Consider the following 18,949-nt stretch of genomic DNA (forward strand, 5'->3'; position numbering starts at 1 on the left):
TGTCGTTTCAGCCAACGCTCCTTTCTGGGAACCCTTTGCCACGGGGTGGGAAAGAAATCACGACCCTCTCCCCCTCATCTGGGGAGGAACAGCTCCCCCCCCCCAATAACCACCTACCTCCCCACAAAGCTGAGCAGACAAAGGGAGGAAAGGCCAAGGCCTTTAATAGGCTTCAGCAGACATCGCACAGGCCTCTTTAGGGCAGGGGAGCGAACCAAGCAAGCGGGCACAAACCGTGGCAGGTGGCGCCCAGGGCTGCTCTGGGCAGCTCAGCCCGGAAGGAGGCATCGACTCTGGGGGAAGGCGAGGCATGCGGGGACCCGCCGAGGAGGCTGCCGTCAGGGCTCCCTCTGGCCCTCTGGCCCGGCTTCCACCCGCCCCGTCGTCTTCCCCAACTTGTCGGCCACGTGCGGGTCGTGCTTGGCCCCTCCCAGGCACGGGGGGCTCTGGCTGGCTTTGGAGCTCTTCTCCCACTGCTGCGGGGTCTTGGCCTGGATGGAGAGGGAATGGACGGGGCCGGCCAGCTCTTCCTGGAGGAGCTCATTGACCAGCCGGTGCCGGTGGATGAGCGAAAGGCCCTCGAAGCGCCGGCTGGCCACCACCACCCGGAAGTGGGTCTCGGAGCCGCGGGGCACGGCGTGCAGGTGGCTGTCGTTGAGGACCTCCAGGTGGAGGGGCTCCAGCGCCGCTTGCAGCTTGGCCCGGATGCCCGACTCCACCGGCTTCTCCACGGCCGAGCCGCTCAGCGCCGCGCGTCCGGCGGAGAAGGCCGGCCAGCGGAGGGCACGGCCGAGGGCCGGCAGGCTGGAGGGGACCATCGGCGAGTCGGCTGGAGGAGCTGCAACAAACACAAAGGCCGGAGGGGCGGGGTTCGCTCTCCACGACCCCGCCAGCGGTGGGCAGCCCAAAGCGGCAAGGGCCGCCCGCGACCGGAGCGCAGGAAGCCCGGCTCGGCGGCCGCGCGCAGAGTGCCAAGGCCAGCCCGGCGGACCGAAGGTTTGCAGCCGCCCCGCCCCCGACTTCGGAAGGGCGCCGGGAGCCCCGCCGCGGGGACGGTTGCAAGGGGCCCCTGCGCCGGCCCGGCACCGCCCAAGGTGACTCACCTGCCGCGTCCCACCACTGAGATCGACCGCCCCCCCTCCAAACCGCGTCCCTTCCTGGGCTGCGCGCTGAGCCCGTCTCGCCGCTGCCGAGAAACCGCGTTCCTGCCAGCCCGAGGGGCTCCAACGGCACTACACTTCCCGGCAGCCTCCAGGAGCCGCCCCCTTTTTTCGCGCTCTGTTGCATTCTGGGAGCCGTAGTCTTGGCTGGGCGCGATGGGGAAAAGCCGGTTTAGGGCCGCGGGGGTGCTGTCGTGGCCGCCCGGAGTGGGTTGGTGGGAACCCCACATCGCGTAGCCTTTGCGGCCAGGCGCCCCGAACTACAACTCCCATCATGCTCAGCCAGCTGTAGGGCTATCTCTCCCTTCGCTTCGTCTCACCTGTATATGGAGCGCTGGTCCGCCGTTCTTTTCTTTCTCCCTGAGCTGAGCTGAGCGCGCTGTGTCTCCGGGAAGGGGCCATTATGACCTCACTGCGCCGATCCGGACACCGCGCAGCCTCCTCCAGCGGAAAGCGCCTCGCTGGCGCCCGCCCCTGGTCTCCAGGTGTGCCGCAGGTAGATTTCCCTTCTGCAGCGTCTGTCAGCGCGCCTCCTGGTCCTCAGCAGAAGATTCCCTCCCGGGCCTCGCCTATGGCCAGGTGCAACGTACACGTCCCATATTCCCCACCCCTCCCGAGACCGGACTAACCCCATCAAGGGACCCCGGAACCGGCGCAGGCCCGGATGTGTCCACCAGGTGGCGAGCGAGCCTTTCTTGAGCTTTCGGCCAGGCCGGCCCGGTTCCCGCGAACGGGTCTCCAACCTGCTGGGACAAAACCGCTTGTCCAGCAGGAGAAAAGAGGTCATTGCTTCCTGCTTCTGTCCCCCACACCCCCCAAGCTCCTCACCACTACCCTGCACTCTCCTCAGTGAGGTGATCTGAACAAGCCCAGTCCAAGCTGAGGCCCATGACTGGGGCAGCCCCTAGCCCCCCTCCCCCCCATCTCAGCCAGTCCCAGAAAGAAGCACAGGATCTGAGCTGCTCCACCCTGCCTGGGAGGCACGGAGGAGGTCCGAGGTTTGACTGTCACTTCTGCACAAGTGTCCATGTTGTGACCTCAGGCAATGTTCCTGTTAACATTTTAACATTTAATAGCATGATACCTTTGAGGGGGATGAGGCTTCTTTGCTCAATGCCTCCTTCAGCCCTGTCTCCCCGGATCTTCTGTCTTTCTCGGGCTGCAGGACAGAGAGGCTTGTAACCCTCCGTGTCTCTGAGAATCTCTAGTCCCGTGATGGCGAACCTATGGCACATGTGCCAGAGGTGGCATGCAGAGCCATGTCTGTGGGCACACATGCCATCGCCAGCTGCTCTTCTGATTTCTGGCTGGTCTTCGCGGGTGCCAGAGTACCAGAAAACGGCCTGAAAATGGCCCAAAAACCGGCTAAAAAATAGGCCGTTTTTTGGGCCATTTTCAGGCCGTTTCCCGGTTGTTTGAAGACGGCCTGAAATATGCCTGAAAACGGCCAAAAAAAGCCCCAAAAACAGGCATGCGCGCACCAGCCAGCTGGTTTTCGGGTTTCCAGCACATGCACATGCATGCACATGTATGTGTGTTCCAGTTTGGGCACTCAGTGCCTAAAAGGTTCGCCATCACTGCTCTAGTCTCTCCATCCACCGTGCAAGATCCCCACCTAACAGGGTCACCAGCTTCTTGGGCAGCGGCCCTTAAACCCGCCTGGTTCTGTTTCGAGCTAGCTCCAGCACCTGGGTGGGTGTCATCTTTTGAGAGCCAAAATCTCCTTGGCTGAGGCTTCCAAGCTTTTGAATCCAGTCTGCTGGCGTCTTCTCCCCTGCCTTTCCCCCTCCAACCCTTGAAGCTTCTGGGTGCTCTCTGACCTTGATCATTTTCTTGCAGACTGTTTCATTACCCAAATAGGTAACATCATCAGTGCTGGTCCCAGTGATGTTATCTAGTTTGGGTAATTAAGGTTTGAGATAAGGAAAGCTTGGTCAGCTTTGTTCTGAAATAAACCATAAAGAGAAATCTTTTGAAAGCCCCCAGGCAGGAACAGGAAGCCCCCCAGGTTCCAGCACAAATTTATAGTCATCACCCTAAGTAGCCTCGGGTCCCCTATCTGTGGGACTTTCCTGCAATGGCTTTGCAAATGAGCCCTTGTCCTGCCCCTCCCTGTCAGTTAAGGGTTGTCCCTGCTTCCTTTCCCAATAAAAGCGAGCATCTCCCTATCTGGGGAAGCTGATGTCCCCTCCCTTCTTGAGTGTAGCAGCCACAAAAGCAAATCCCTGGCTAATTTGGGGAAGGGGGTTTCCAGTCAGCAGATGATGCTCATTCCGCAGCCACTCAGTCCTCCAGGAGCAAAATTCGCATTTCACACAGCCTGGATTTCCAGGGTTCCTTTTATCAAGGTGGTCTTAAGAGTTGGCGGGCTGGGGTGGGCTGGCTGAAGAGATCAAGGCCTTTGTTTCCAAATAGCTAGTGAGTGCTGGAGTCCTCGCTTGTCCTAGATGATGTGGGGGAACTCCTTTTGAAGCCCACTCAGTGGGGCACAACTGCCCTAGAGAGGATTGGCCTCCATTGCATCTGCCAGCTCCATATCACACTCCATTTGCTGTCCACAACACAAACATCACCACCACCACCCCGTTGTGACTGCCCCCTCCCCAGGCCTGGTGCAATCCCTTTGGAGTGGCCACTGGCCCTATCAGATCCTCTGCTGGGGGTCGGGGGGGGGAAGAAAGATGGGATGTGGGGCCGCCTCTTGTTAGCTCAGCTCCTCCTCCAGCCAAGGCATCAAAGCCCCTGTGTCACTCTGGGCCTGCTGTCCTTTTGGTCTCCCAGGACTCTCTTGTGAGAAGGAGGAGGAAATGAATAATCCCGTTTTTCTTTTTTTTAATATGCTCCTCTGGAGCTAAGATTCCTTTGGCTTTTCCTGCTGCTGGGCTTCTCGGGTATTGAAGTGAGTGAGGATGGCGCTGCAGACGCCCTCCAGCTCCTTCTTCCGCTCCTCGTAGGCCTTCTTGGGCGCAAGCCGGTTGTCCTCCATCCACGCGGCTGCCTCCTCGCATATTTCCAGCAGCCTCCGCTTGGCCCGGTCGTCCAGGGATTTCTCCGCTGCCGCCCTCTTGAGCTGGAGGGTGCTGGCCTCCAAGGCATTGAGGGCTTCCAGCTTCTCCTCCTCCAATTTCTCCTGCGCTCGATGTTCCTCCTCCTCCTGGAGGATTCTCTCCATCTCTTCTCGATCCAACCGGCCCCGGGTGTCGGCGATGGCGAGCTCTTTCTTGTTTCCCGTGTTTGTTTCCGTGGCTGAGACAGTGAGGATGTTGTTGTGGTCGATCCGAAAGGTGACTACAATCATTGGGACACCTCGTGGTGCTGGTTGAAGGCCACTCAGGGTGATGGTGCCCAGCAGACGGTTGTGCTTGGTCAGCATCCGCTCCCCTTCATAGATCTGCAGGAAGAGGCTGCTCTGCTGGTCTTCCGTGGTGGAGAAGTTCCTGCTCTCTCTTGTGGGAATGGGAGAGTTGCGCTTGACCACTACGTCCATCACACCTCCCACTGTCTCCAGCCCCAAGGAGACAGGGGTCACCTCCAGGAGGAGAAGGTTCTGTAGGTTTTGGTATCGGTGGCCCGTCAGAACGGCGGCTTGGATGGCTGCGCCATGGGCCACCACCTCCTCGGGGCTGATGCTTTTGCACAACCTCTGTCCGTCAAAGAATTTGGACAGGAGCCTCTGGATCATGGGGATGTGCGTGGAGCCTCCCCCAAGCCCAATCTCGTGCACCTGGCTCTTCTTGAGCCCTGCTTCCTCCAGCACCTGCTGCACCTGAACCATGGTGGCCTGAAAGAGGTCACAACACAAATCTTCGAAGCAGGCCCGGGTGACCGTGGTGTGGAAGTCAATGCCCTTGTAGAGCGAGTCAATGGAGACGGTGGCTGTCGTGTTCGAACTCAGGGTCTGTTTGGCCTTCTTACAGGCTGCCTTCAGTCTCTGCATCGCCTTCCTGCTCTCAGCGGGATCCTCCTGAAACTTGTCCTTGAACTCTTGGGCGAGCTGGTTGGCTAGCCTTTGGTCAAAATCCTCCCCCCCCAAGTGGGAATCCCCTGCTGTAGCCACCACTTCAAAGACACCATCCTGGGCAGTGAGGATGGAGACATCAAAGGTGCCCCCACCCAGATCAAAGATGAGGATGTTTCTCTTCCCCTTACGTTGGCGGGTCTCCTTGAGCCCATAAGCCACCGCAGCTGCAGTGGGCTCGCTGACTAAACTCAGGACGTGGAGCCCCGCAATTGCCCCTGCATCAATGGTGGCCTGGCGCTGGGCATCACTGAAGTACGCTGGGACCGTGATGACAGCCTGGGTGACCGGGCGGCCCAAGGAAGCCTCAGCTACCTGCTTCAGCTTGTAGAGCACCATGGCGGAGATCTCCTCGGGGTACAAAACCTTCTCCACTCCTCGGTGGGACACCTGGACTTTGGCCTTGCCATTGCCAGCCTCCACCACGTGGTACGGCCAGTTCTTCAGGCACAACTGTACTGACGGGTCGTCGTACCTGCGGCCAATCAGCCGCTTCACGTTATAGATGGTGTTTTCTGGATTGAGGCTGGCCTGTAGTTCTGCTGGTTCCCCCACCAGGCGCTCCCTCTCAGTGAAAGCCACACAGCTGGGGGTAGTGCGGCTGTTGTGGTCATTGGCCAGGATCTCCACCCTCCCCCTCTGGCAGACTGCCACACAGGATTTTGTGGTGCCCAGGTCAATCCCCACGGCTGGACCTTTGGGGCAAATTCTGGCCGTGTCTGGTCTCAATGCAGAGGGAGCCTCTGGTCTGGAGGTGGGCCTGGGCGCGTCTGCATGGCTGAGGTCAGCTCCCATAGGTGGCTCTTTCCCTGAGCAGCCCCTGGCCTTCTGCCAATGATGGAAAATTGGCAATCCCAGGGGGCAGCTCTTCTTGGGCCCTGCGCCCCCCCCCCCACTCCTCCTCCTGGCCTTTTCTTCAGAGGACAGACACCCTTCCCCCATCACTGTGCATGTCACAATGGGCCCCTGGGGCCTGTTGGGGGTCTCGGTGTCCCCAGCAGATGGCAGCCCCTTTCTTCTTCTGTTTCCCAGGGGAGATTCTGCTACAGAGCCCACCACTGTTTCCACCCAGAGAAGATGGGCCGGGGGGGGCTTTTCTCTTGGGACAGCATCTTGACTCCCTGCTTCCAGCCACGTTGGGGGAAGCGGACAGTGCTGGGCCTCCTGGGTAAGTGCAATTGCCTTTGGGCAAGGGGTCTGGCTGTATTTTTTGTTCCTGATCCCGATCCCATTTGTGGTGGGTTTCAGAGCCAGGCAAGACAAACAAAATCCTTAAACGGGATAGAGAACCCACCCCACATCTGGAGAAGGTGAACTAAGCACTCTGTTCAAAAACATCTAGAGAAAATAAGGATACACTGACATAAAGCAAGACTTTTGAAAGTCCAGGTGGGCTCCATCCTTGAGCTGTAGTGGTGGTCCTGGGAGAGGAAGGATCACCTCCTAGACTGTGTCAAGAGCCAGACAAAGGGAGAGCAAGCCGAGCTGTGTGGCTCTTGTGTTCTTGCAGTTTTGAGAAGGCGCTTTGTGATGCCACCTTGGAGTGGACTTGGCCCTCTACTTAGGCCAGGGCAGGCGACTTTGGCCAGCTAGGCAGCCACTCGGAGGATTTGCCTGGCCCGCACTTCACGCCTCTTCTCTTGCTTTGGCCTTCCTGCTAAGCCTCAACTTGGACTTGGACTCTGCTCATGTGACTTGCTGATGGGCTGATCTGGGCTTAAAAGCCACTAGTGAGAAACTAATAGTCAGAGAGGGACTTCTTTTTTACCCATAGTTTTAATGCGCCCTTTGGGTGGAACAATGTACTCTGGCACTTGGCCGATTCATTCCCTGTCTTCCTTCGGCTCAGTGGCCTCGGGGTCTCCTTCTGCCCGCTCTTCTGCCACCTCGCCTGGGCCAGTGTAGACCGAGTCCCAGGCCTCTTCCAGGTCCTTCTGCCGCTTCTCACATTCTTCTTTCTCTGCCAGGGGGTTCCCCTCCAGCCAGGAGGCAGCACCGTCACACATTTCCAGCATCCTCCTCTTGGCCTTCCCATCCAGGAGCTGCTCTTCCGCCACCCTCTTGAGCTCCAGGGTGCAGGACTCCAAGGAGTTCATGGCTTCAATCTTTTCCTGCTGGTTCAGGTCGTTTGCCCGGAATTCCTCCGCTGTCTGCACAATCGTCTCTATTTCCTCCTTGCCCAGCCGTCCGCGGGTGTCCGAGATAGTCAAGTGGCTGGTGTTCCCTGTTTCCACATCCTTGGCTGAGACGGTCAGAATGTTGTTCTCGTCGATAGAGAAGGTGACCAGGATGACCGGGACCCCACAGGGGGCTGGGGGGATGCCCTTCAAGGTGAACATGCCCAAGAGGTGGTTGTGTTTGGTCAAGGCCCGCTCGCCCTCATACACCATGAACAAGATGGTGTCTTGGTCGTCCTCAGTCGTGGTGAACTCCATGACCTCTCTTGTTGGGACAGGTGAGTTGCGTTTTATGATGGTTGCCATGACGCCTCCTTGAGTATTGATTCCCAGAGACAAAGGGGTGACATCCAGAAGAAACATATTCTGCATCTTGGCCGTCCGGTTGCCCGTCAAGATGGCGGCCTGGACGGCTGCCCCGTAAGCCACAGCTTCATCAGGGTTAATGCCTTTGTTCAGCTCCTTGCCATTGAAGAAGTCCTTCAGCAGCTTCCGGATCTTGGGGATGCGGGTGGAGCCCCCAACCAATACGATGTCCTTGATATCCCCTTTGCTCATCTTGGCGTCTCTCAAGGCCCTTTCAAGGGGCTTCAGGGTGGCTCGAAATAGATCGGAGCAGAGGTCCTCGAACCGTGCCCGGGTGAGGGTGGTGTGGAAATCTACCCCTTGAAAGAGGGAGTCCACAGAGATGCTGGCACTGGTGCAGGAACTCAAGGTGCATTTGGCCCTCTCGGCAGCCATCTTCAACCTCTGCAGAGCCTTAATGTCCTGATGGAGGTCCCTCCTATGCTTTTTCTTGAACTCCTCTGCAAGGTGGGCCACCAACCTCTGGTCAAAGTCCTCCCCACCCAGGTGGGTGTCTCCTGCAGTGGCCTTGACTTCAAAGATGCCATCTTCCACGGAAAGTATAGAAACATCAAAGGTGCCTCCACCCAGGTCAAAAATAAGGATGTTTCGGCCACCTGCCTCTTGGTGCCTGGCATCCAGGCCATAGGCAATGGCAGCTGCCGTGGGCTCGTTCAGCAGCTTTAGGATCTGGAGGCCCGCAATGACTCCGGCATCAATGGTGGCCTGCCGCTGGGCATCACTGAAGTAGGCGGGCACTGTAACAATGGCTTGGGAAACAGAATAGCCCAGGTAGGCCTCAGCTGTTTGCTTCATCTTGGCCAAAACCATGGCGGAGATCTCCTCAGGGTAGAAGGTCCGTTGTTTGCCTTTGTGGGTGACTTGGACTTTTAGCTTCTCCTCGTGGCTCACCACAGTAAATGGCCAATGTTTCATGTCCTCCTGGACGGCGGCATCCTCATACTTGCGGCCAATCAGCCGCTTGGCATCGAACACCGTGTTCTGGGGATTGAGAGGGGCCTGGCTCTTTGCTGGGTCCCCAATCAGGTATTCTGTGTTGGTGAAGGCCACGTAGCTCGGCGTAGTCCGCTTCCCTTGGTCATTGGCGATGATCTCTACTTTGTCGTGTTGACAGACAGCCACGCAGGAGAAGGTGGTTCCAAGGTCAATCCCAATAGCCAGGTCATGTTGCTTAGGCATGGTGATATCCCAGAGGGTGACCGACTCAGGAGTGGAAGGAAGTGACCGTTCTCATGAGAGAGGCAGGTGTCTCCCCTTTTCTTTTGCCCCTTTTCTAGGACCAAAAAGCTGGACGACTAGGGCTTAGATTTTTCCTAGGGATCATGGCATCATTTTCCTTGCCTAGAGCTGGGCACTTGGGCCTCTCCTTGCTCTGAGGGTCCCCAGCCTTCCTTTCCAACCGATGTGATGACTTCACCATCAGACATCACAAAGGGGTTTGAACTGACAGCACTTCTTAAGCCTGAGTCACCTCCTTCTATGGCTCACCTGCTTCTTGGGTGGCATCCAAGGCCCCGTTCATCACAGGCTGTCGCTTCCAGACGAATGATCAGCAGGTAAACTGGAGAAGCCCTCGTAGAGGACCTGGAGGCTGGGGAAGGAAAGCTCTCTTGGGGAGGATCAGCAGCCACCCTGGCTAGAGAAAGGGGGACAAGGCAAAGACTGCAAGGGCTCAAGGAAAGGCATTTATTTATGCATTTGATGCACAGCTTAACGGCCCTGCCGGTCCTCCGTGAAGAGCCGGTTCAAGCTGTTGGTTTTGTGCTGAATGCCGTCCAAGCTGAGCAAGAATCCAGAGGCTCCAGCATTGCAGTAATGCAGAACAGATAGAATAGAATAGAATAGAATAGAATAGAATAGAATAGAATAGAATAGAATAGAATAATAGGAATTCTTTATTGGCCAAGTGTGATTGGACACACAAGGAATTTGTCTTGGTGCATATGCTTCTCTGTGTACATAAAAGAAAAGATACATTCATCAAGAATCATAAGGTACAACACTTAATGATAGTCATAGGAAAACAGTCAATATAAATCGTAAGGATACCAGCAACAAAGTTACAGTCATACAGTCATACGTGGAGGAGATGGGTGGTGGGAACAATGAGAAGATTAATAATAATCCAGACTTAATAAATAATTTGACATTTACTAAGGGAATTGTTGAGGGAATTATTAGTTTAGCAGAGGGATGGCATTCGGGGAAAAACTGTTCTTGTGTCTATGGGGCTCCTGTGACGGCCGTGACCTCTGGGGAGGAAGGGGAATGTTTTCCCAGGAGCAGCCTTGATAGACACGTCTTCAGTGGGAGGCTCAGCCATTGCCATTCGCATGTGGAGCAAATGGGAGGAACCTCCGGACGGGGCCACAGAGGCTTCATGACAGCGCAAGGTGTGTGTGTGTGTGTGTGTGTGTGCGCGCGCGCGCACGCACTTCAGCTTGGAAAATCCCTTGTCTTGTCCATTCCCTTATTCCTCTTCTGAATGCAGGCATCAGCCCCATAGTGGAGACTCATCATCATTCCTCCTCAGAAGGAGATCAAAGGCTACGTGTGGGGACGCACCTCCCACCCAGGAGTCAGCCGAGACGGTTCTCGAGAGACACCGGGCGGCTGCCGTGTGCCGGAATCTCCGCCTGGCTCCATCTGCACAGTCTTTTTTTGGCTCTCTCCTCACCCCCACCCTCAGGACTTTGACTCCCCCCACCCAGGGGTGACAGCCGCAGAGGAACAGGTGCGCCTGTCTCTTGATTTATCTGTTGCAGCCCCCTCCTCTCAAAAGCGAGGGAGGCAGAGGGTCCTGTGGGTCTGCAGCCGGCTTTCACAACTTTTGCACAAACTTCCTATCCATGAGTTTGAACCAGCTCCACTGCCAAAGCTCCTGCCCCAGATCTCTGGAGGAAAGGAAAGGACCCAGGGTTGAGGGAGGGTCTCTATCACCAGCCCAACTCTACGCTGCTTGTGACCTTCGGAGTGTCCTGCTCACCTTCTCCAGAACATCCTTCTGCCTCAAGAGGAAGTGCTGGCTGACGATGGCCTGAAAGGGGCTCCCCAAACTCCATGCTGCTCACAAGAAGAACTTGAGGTTCACCCCTAGTGAGGAGACTCTGGCTTCTGGCCGTTTGGCAACCCAGAAGCAGACAGACCCTCTTCTGACCAGCTCTCGTCCCTCTTTGGGGACAGCAGATAGGAAGATTGGGACAGGGGGTGGGGTGGGGGTTGGTCGGGGGCAGGAAGGAGAGCTGCAGACACACAAAAAACGGGTGTTGGAGGATTTGACACCCTGACTGCCTGCATCCAGTGACCATGGGAAGAAGAGCACCCCCTCCCGGCTTCTCCGTTGAAATGGTTTTTGTTTCAAATGTTTAAATCCCACCAGGATCTTCTGGTTGGATCGAACCTTTTCCCACTGCCTCAAAGCTGGCTTGTGAGAGACAATCAGCCCCAGGATGCAAAGTCCCCTCCTTTTATCACGCGACCCAGCGTAGACATTCAGATGCCTAGAAAGGCACACAGAGGGAAGAAAACTCTACTTAAGGACACGCTGGAGTTCCTGAGAGCCTTCACTTGCTCGTGTATATTCTGCACACACCAATCGACATATGTGCAAATATGCAAGAGGGTTGAGCCTAAAATACCCCCCCCCCATTTGGCTTAGGGGACCTGAAATAGCAAAGCCTATTTACAGCCTCTGCCTTGGTTGCTGCCTGTGGGGTAGGGATCGGGTTGCAGGGCCTGCAGCCGCTGCCAAAGATCCTTTTCTCTCCCTTCCACAAAATGCCCATAGCCAGAGCCCCGAGGAAGACACCGGGTGCCCACGCAGGAGGCTGGCCAAGGCGCTTTCCAGAGAAGGGCCAGGATTGATCACGCGTGGCCTCCTCCCATCTCCAATGTTCTGGAAAGAGGCAGGTGCTGGGGAGGCCTTCCTTGAAATTGGGCTCGTTCCTGGAGGCCAGGAGCAGTGAGGGTGAGCAGCTTCCCTCCAAGGCTGCATGGATTGGAGTGAGGGATCCCCTTGCTTGCCAAGGCTGCCACACCTATGCCTCCCGGGCAGAGGCTTCCTCCTAAAAATGCTCTTCCTCCTCCTGTTCTGTAGATACGGTAAGAGGAGGGAAGGTGGGAGGGGTGGGCTCTTTGCTGTTCCTTGAGGGCACCTGGCACTGTGCACTCACCACAGCGGCCCTTTCGTTCCACACAGTGCAAGCCCGCTGCAGGATCCTGCGCTGCAACTCAGAGTATGTGGCTTCCACACTCCCCCTGCGGGCTCCTGGTAGGAGGGCAGCCCACTGCCTGGCCCTGCGTGCCTACGCCCGCTGCACCCGCCACACAGCCCGCACCTGCCGCGGGGACCTGGCCTTCCACCTGGCCGTCCACGGCATCGAGGACCTCATGACCCAGCACAACTGCTCCAAGGAGGGGCCCAGCCCAGCACCCCGCCCCCCCCCGCCCCCCTGGATCTGGGTCCCCAGACCTCTGCAACTATGAGAAGGCCTTTGCCCACAAGCGCGGCCAGCCCCCCACCTACCAGCACTGCGCTACCTTCGGGGACCCCCACATCCGGACCTTTGGGGACGACTTCCACACCTGCCGCGCGGAGGGCTCCTGGCCGCTGCTGGACAACCACTACCTGTTTGCTCAAGCCACCAACTCCCCCGTGGCCAAAGGATCGAACGCCACGGCCACGAGCAAGGTGACCTGGCAGCAACTGCTCTGGAAAGGGTGGGATGGGAGAAGGGGGTACCTGGGGGCTGGAGGGAATTCGGGGCTCAGGCCTGCAGTCTGAAAATTCTTCAAGCAGCTGAATTTGGAGACCCCCAGGGTAACTTCCAGGAGTCCCACGGGTGGAGATGGATGGCCAGGGATTGGGGCTTCGGGACAAACCAGAGGGGCGGAAGGAAGCCCCCCCATTCAACCAAATGCAGCTCCCCCTGACTCTGGGGAAAGGGTGCCCTGGGTTGCCTCCTGCAGCTGATGCTGCTGACCTTCCCCTCTTTCCAGATCACCATCATCTTCAAGAACATGAAGGAGTGCATTGACCAGAAAGTCTACCAGGCCGAGGCAGACAACCTCCCAGCAGCTTTTGTGGATGGCTCGGTGAATGGGGGGGAGCGACCTGGAGGGGACAGCCTAAGCATCCTTGAACGGGCTCCTGGGCAGCATGTGGAGATTCGGGCGGCCTACATCGGCACCACCATTGCGGTCCGCCGGGCAGGGAAGCAGCTGTCCTTCTCCATCCGTGTGGCCAAGGAGGTGGCTGGCTCCTTCACTGAGGAGCAGGACCTGCAGCTGTGCGTGGGCGGATGCCCTCCCAGCCAGCGCATCTCCCGGCACCACGGCTGCTGTGGCCACAGCACCATCGCTGCCGAGAAAGCCCGCCGGCTGTGCAAGGAGAAGCTGCCAGTGGAGGACGTCTACTTTCACTCGTGTGTCTTCGATGTGGTGGCTTCAGGGGACAGCAACTTCACCCTCGTGGCTCATGGCGCCTTGGAGGATGCCAAGCTCTTCCATCCAGATGCCAAGAAGCTTCACCTCTTCCAGCGTGATGCTGCCCGCCAGGTCGCCACCAGCTCTTTTCTCTGCCTCACCCTGGCCACGATTTTGGTATTTGCATGGGAGGTTTAACTCTGCCAACGTTGGCAGCATCCAGAGTGTCTTCCTCCTGAGGCGCCAGATACCAAGACGGGAGGAGGCCTCCGTGGGGGTCTCAGAGACCCTGGCCGGCCTGGCAGCCTCCCTGGACAGAGCCTGGACCTGCCGTTCAGAGCAGTCCCGCTGGGCAATTTCTGCAGCAGCTGAGACTGCGGGGGGGCCGGTCATATCCGTGGGGTTTTTTTTAAGAAAATGCTTCATATATGAAGTGGGAGCCTTTGAAGGGCTTGAAGCAGCATCTCTTGTCTGCTGCAAGTGTTTCTCCCTGGAGGCAGAGAGAGGAAGCCTGGAGAGGTGGACCTTCTTCTTTCCCCCAAGCCCTCTGGATGGGGGGCAGCATCGGAAAACCGGTCCAGCTTCAGGCTTCCTTCAGTCACAAGGCAGCCCCACGGGCAGTTTGCTCCAGGTGGGGTAGGGGGGCGGGCGGAGAGTGCCCTGAGCACCCTTTTCTCCCTTTGAGAACAAAGGACTGAAATTCAACCGGGGCCTTTACCTGCATGTGAGAACACAGCCAGTGAGACCAAGTCGCCCTGGCCAGCCTCTGGCCCACCAACACTCTGGCCTGCTCAGCTTTTCCTCCTGAGTGGCTTTTCCGTTCTCACGCTGGAGAGCTCGGTTCATGTGCCACCCATGGTCGGAATCTATTTCTGCAGACAACCCCCGCCCCCCGCAACCTACCCCCTGTTATTTGTTTCTCGTGCTGCTTTGCTGCTTCTCAACAGGTGAAGCTCAAAATAACGGAGCAGCCTTCCCCCGGCATTGCAAAGACCAAGCTTGGTGGGGGTGTGGGGGGGTGTGCACGCGCACGCGTGGGGACTGTGGGAGTCACACTGATCCTGCCCTCCCAGTCCCTGGCTGGGGCAGGACTGTTGCACCCCCTTGTGGCATCTGGCTGCATCTGGCTGAGAAGCTGCATCTGGCTGGAAGGGCAAGTTCAGTGGAAGCTGGGGAGAGAGCAGGCTGAGGAACTTCAGAGTTCCTCCCCCCCCCCCAAGAATATGCAGGTCGCCCCACCCCCCACCTCCCATCTGGCTCCTGGGAAGGGGCTTCTTTACTCGGAGTCATCCAACACTAATATTTGCTACTGGGATTTTGCTCAAGCCCCAGTTTCCTCTCTGCTTTGGGTCCAAATTGTGAGAAGGAAGGCCGTTCGCTCACTCAGTTCCCACCTTTGGGGGCGAGTATGGATGCCATCAAATTACTGAAGGAAGGGGCATCCTTGCCAAGGAGAGTTGGCATTTCCTCCAGCACCACATCCAGTCTTCTGTCAGCTGCAATTCCTCCATTGAATGGTGGGATGGGATATCTTCGTTTTGGTTTTGAGTTCTGTAGAAACTGGACAATGCACAGAATAATGTCCCTTCGGAAGATGGATGTTTGTATGTATCTGACTGTGGTCTGAGAAAGCAGAGTCAAATCATGGTCTGGGATTGCCTGAGTAAACAACCTTGGTAGAGTTACTAATATGTCTAAAGAAAATAAATCCAGATATTTATGCGTTACATACCTTTCCCTTTCTGATAGCTTCTGTTCTTCTCCCCTCCGCACTCCTGCTGCCTACGGCTGCCCCTTCTTCTATGTCCTGCACTCTGGAAAGAGAGCAAACGGATCTTACTAGGGGTTCTAGGCACCCTTCCCAGAATATTTGCATTGGTATAGTTAACTATCATAAAAAATAAATGTTAATTCTTCACTGGAAAAAAAAACATTTTATCGAAGCAAAAGAGCCAGTTGCTACAGCTTTTGAGTTATTCCCATCATCCTTGTAGAAACATCTGGAACATTTGCAAGCCAAGAAGTCCCAGGTAGGCATACATGGAGTTCGGTCAGCCACCTTTCCCACGCGTGGCAACCATCTGTCTTGCCTAGAAATCAGCTCCTGGATCAACAGGAGGCTCCCGAGCCATTTTCTCTTGGCCTGGGAGATGAACTAGCAGAGTTTTCAGAGAAGGGATGAATATCTCTCTTTTCTTTAACAGTGCAAACACCAGCCAAGCCTATGGGAAAATTTGGTGGAGTTTTTTTTTTTTAAACACAAGACATAAAACTCGTCAACCATCTGGAGAGGCCACTGAGCAACTGCTCTTACGGCTTTCTTCTGTGCCTGGAGAAGGACTTCCTTTTACAACATTTGGCATAGTTTAACATAAATTTATGGCCTTCCCTCTCTGTGAGAGTGCACGTATGCCTGAGATTTTCAAACTAGCTGGCCAAGTTTCTGGATTCAAGCAACTCGCAGATGGGAAATAATGAGAGCCATTCACATCAAGATGCCAATGGAAGTCCTTCAACCTCCTTGCTGGGCATGTTTTCAGCTCAAGATGTACCTTGCCAAGCATCTTTTAAGGGCAAATGCTTTAAGTCATCCATGTTTTGCAAGAAAAATATAAACACAGAGAAAAAAGTGTGTCAAACTATTTGCCAACATGTTTTAATGTTAATTTATATGAAGACTAAAAAAAAAAAAAGGAACAGAGATGCCTGGGGGAAATAGGGTGGGATTGATGAAAGGGGAAAAGAACCCAGAGAGCAGAGGTAGGTTTCAGCAGTTTCTGACCAGTTCTGGAGAACCAGTAGTGGAAATTTTGAGTAGTTCGGAGAACCAGTAGTAAAAATTCTGACTGGCCCCGCCCTCATCTATTCTCTGCCTCCTGAGTCCCAGCTGATTGGGAGGGATTGGAGATTTTATAGTATCCTTCCCCTGGAGTGGGGTGGGAATGGAGATTTTACAGTATCCTTCCCATGCCATGCCCACCAAGCCATGCCACGCCCACCAAACCACACCCACGGTAGTAAAAAATTTTGAAACTCACCACTGCCGGGGAGTCCCCTTCTCTCCAAATCTCTGTTCCAGGTACAGAAGTTGATTCACACCAGGATGTCTGCCCCAGCCCCCAGGGGAGCTAAGGGCCACGGAAGGACCCTCTTGCCAGCTTTGGATCTAATCAATGTTTTTTTAGTCAAGGGATGCACAGGATTTTGCTGGTTGATGGTTTGTCTTCTCTGGGAGTGGATCCCGGAGGATCTGCCTGCCTCCAGAGCTTTTCTTCAAAGGCAGCTTTCTAGAGATCCAGCACTGCCATCAAGCGAACAAATAAGGAAAAACTGGAATGGCTGAAGGCTGATTTTTTCTAACCATGAAATTAGGGATTTGTTTAGCAGAAGGAAACCGCCGGCAGCTTAGGGTTCAAGTGACATATTTTCTCCCTCACAGCCTGGACAGGCACATGGCTTCTCTTCCACCATGTCATCTCAAAATATGTGGGCAAACACATATGCCCACAAAACGGGAAATTGATCGTCTTTCCAGATCTGCATGCTGTGATCCCTCTTGGTTGTTCTGATGTGCTGGATTGCCTGCCTGACTCACCACAGGGCAGCAGGCCTGCCTCAGTGCTTCACCTGCCTCTACCCAGCGGCCACAGGGGAATCACATTCCGGGCCCCGGAATCAGAGGTGAAATCCAGCAGGTTCTGACAGGTTCTAGAGAACTGGTAGCGGAAATTCTGAGCAGTTCAGAGAACCGGCAAATACCACCTCTGGCTGGGCCCAGAGTGGGTTGGGGATGGAGATTTTGCAGTATCCTTCCCCTGCCACGCCCACCAAGCCACCCCCACAGAACCGGTAGTCAAAAAATTTGGATTTCACCACTGCCCAAAATGGCATTTTCTGCAAAGGGGCTCTCCAAGCTAGCAGGATACAAGCAACAGAGTGACCTGGGGGAATGCTGCCCCTTCCTCCTTGGCCTCCTCTGGAAGCAGAGGACGCCAAGGCAGATGATGGAGCTGGGGAGCCCTTCCACAGCCAACCCATAGCACCCGCCCCTCCCAAGGGGTCCCTTTTGTCCAAGGATTGGCAATTGCCCCTTCCCAGGCCTCTGAGTGGAAGCTCTCTGGCCCAGCTTCTCCTACCTGCTCTCTGCCTCTCCCGTTCTCTTCTCCTCTGGCCTGGGCTGCCTCTTTAACTCCACCTCTGTGATGCTCCAGGACCCCCCTGCTTAATTAAAAGGAGCCTCTGTTTCTCTGCCATTGAAATCCTTGGAGAGCCCAGGGATAATTAAATAAGGATGAAAAATGTGTCCTCTAAGAGTCCTAAATAAATAAAAGGCCACACTAAGTCAGTCTCACCCAACAGAAATTAAATTCATTTGATAAAAGATTCGGGGCAAGAACTCAGCAAGACCAAAGACACAGACCTCCCCCTCCCCCTCCCCAAAGAGGGGAAAACCTTCAGCCATTCCCCAAATGCCCCGGAAGCGCTTCTGTCATCTAGAGAGCCCAAATCTCCCCCAGGAGCAAAGCTGCTCCCCCTGCAGCCCTCCAGTGGGCAGTAGATTCGAAGCCTTACCTTTGGAGATGCCGGAGACTGGCTGTTGCATGCAAAATCACCATCTCCTTTAGGATAGGAGGTGGCCAGGTGCCCTTGAGCCTCCCCCCCACCCCCCCAACCCTACCTGCTTTTGGACAGGCAGTCCCTGGCATCCTTGCAGGAAATAAGGGGAAGAAATGCTGAAGGCACCTTCTTTGGGTCATTTCTTCAAATAATTCAGTGTTTAAACTATTGTAATATAAATGACCACGAGGTCAAATATTGTTACAAAAGGTAACTGTTGCAGTTATTACCACAACATTTCACTTCATTTAAATTCTATCAGGAAACCATGTAGCATAAACGAGGTAAACAAAGCTGAAAACAAGAGGAAAAACCGGAAGGAAAGAATACACAGTGTTGAATTGGCCAAGACAGCTGGACTGCTGTCCAGAGTGAGAAGCCAACTATCCCTTTGTGTGGGTTCTCCTGGGCCCCTTCTTCCGAGGCAGCCCCATCCGGGTGGCAACAGTGAAGAAGCCCAGGCACCCTGGGAGAGGCGGGCACCAAAACTGGCAGAGATTTGGCATCCTTGACTTGACCTAATAAAGGTATTGCCTTAATACGGATTCAGAATTATACAGTCCTAATCTACAGATGCTGAGGAAAAGAGAAATCTCATTTGATAATCTTCTTTGCAACCCGGGGAGGGGTATGTGTAGGGTGGGATGGGGAGAGAAGTGTTTAATGGCCTTAGATTTTCAGGCAAGCTCTTAATGTGATCTGTCCTGTGATTTAATTAAACTACCATCCCTCAGCACTGGTGTTTCACGCTCCAAAAATAGGTGACATTGAGGTTTCTGAGAAAAAGGCTATTCTTTTTGGCTTTAAAAAATTGTTCTGATCAGCAAAAGGCTTGCTCAGCAAATAAAGGGGCCTATTTGCTCACAATACGAAAATATAAGAAGGAAAGAGTGGTGGTGGTGGTGGGGGGGGAAATTGCGGCATATATCAGAGACCCATAGGACTGGATGACAGGGTCCTCCGAAAAGCAGCCACAGATTTTCATCCAGCCTGGAATGTCAGAAAAGCTTCCCTGATGCTCCACTTTTATAGTGGAGCATCAGTTTTTAAATAATTTTTTTATAGTGGATGCACCGTACAGCCTCCAAGACACCTTTCATGGTGTTCCCGGGTGTTTGGCATTGGAAGGCATGTGATTTGCATAACATGGCAAGATTGCCCAGAGCACGCCTGGCATGATTCTAGCC

The 18,949-nt window shown here is 55.2% G+C and overlaps 3 protein-coding genes across 3 annotated transcripts; 1 reads left to right on the top strand and 2 right to left on the bottom strand.

The window, feature by feature from the left end:
* Positions 1–146: 146 nt before the first annotated feature.
* BOLA1 (bolA family member 1) lies at positions 147–5,973 on the bottom strand. The gene is made up of 5 exons (XM_070951127.1): positions 4,013–5,973; positions 2,245–2,525; positions 1,481–1,693; positions 1,104–1,307; positions 147–838 (listed from the first exon to the last, which is right to left on the bottom strand). Exons 1-5 carry the CDS (start codon positions 5,971–5,973, stop codon positions 339–341), a joined length of 3,159 nt encoding a protein of 1,052 aa, XP_070807228.1. The 3' UTR covers positions 147–338.
* A 1,028-nt stretch (positions 5,974–7,001) lies between these two features.
* LOC139322151 (heat shock 70 kDa protein 1-like) lies at positions 7,002–12,100 on the bottom strand. The gene is made up of 3 exons (XM_070951129.1): positions 12,030–12,100; positions 11,733–11,811; positions 7,002–8,882 (listed from the first exon to the last, which is right to left on the bottom strand). Exons 1-3 carry the CDS (start codon positions 12,098–12,100, stop codon positions 7,002–7,004), a joined length of 2,031 nt encoding a protein of 676 aa, XP_070807230.1.
* Positions 11,932–13,578, top strand: LOC139322455 (hemojuvelin-like). The gene is given in 3 exon segments (XM_070951564.1): positions 11,932–12,160; positions 12,162–12,411; positions 12,720–13,578. Coding segments are annotated over 3 exon segments (924 nt in total). The 5' UTR covers positions 11,932–12,110; the 3' UTR covers positions 13,344–13,578.
* Positions 13,579–18,949: the final 5,371 nt, after the last annotated feature.

Source organism: Pituophis catenifer, unplaced genomic scaffold, assembly GCF_029215685.1.
Source record: "Pituophis catenifer annectens isolate HBS135680 unplaced genomic scaffold, rPitCat1.0.hap2 SCAF_10, whole genome shotgun sequence".
NCBI lineage: Eukaryota > Metazoa > Chordata > Lepidosauria > Squamata > Colubridae > Pituophis > Pituophis catenifer.

Coding starts and splice junctions, on each gene's coding strand:
- BOLA1 (XM_070951127.1), bottom strand. CDS start 5,973: ATGGGAGCTGACCTCAGCCATGCAGACGCGCCCAGGCCCACCTCCAGA. Junction 1,308..1,480: donor GACCAGCGCTCCATATACAG/GTGAGACGAAGC, acceptor CATCGCGCCCAG/CCAAGACTACGGCTCCCAGA. Junction 839..1,103: donor TCAGTGGTGGGACGCGGCAG/GTGAGTCACCTT, acceptor TGTTTGTTGCAG/CTCCTCCAGCCGACTCGCCG.
- LOC139322151 (XM_070951129.1), bottom strand. CDS start 12,100: ATGCCGTGGACGGCCAGGTGGAAGGCCAGGTCCCCGCGGCAGGTGCGG. Junction 11,812..12,029: donor GTGTGGCGGGTGCAGCGGGC/GTAGGCACGCAG, acceptor CCGTATCTACAG/AACAGGAGGAGGAAGAGCAT. Junction 8,883..11,732: donor CAGCCTTGGCAAGCAAGGGG/ATCCCTCACTCC, acceptor AAGCAACATGAC/CTGGCTATTGGGATTGACCT.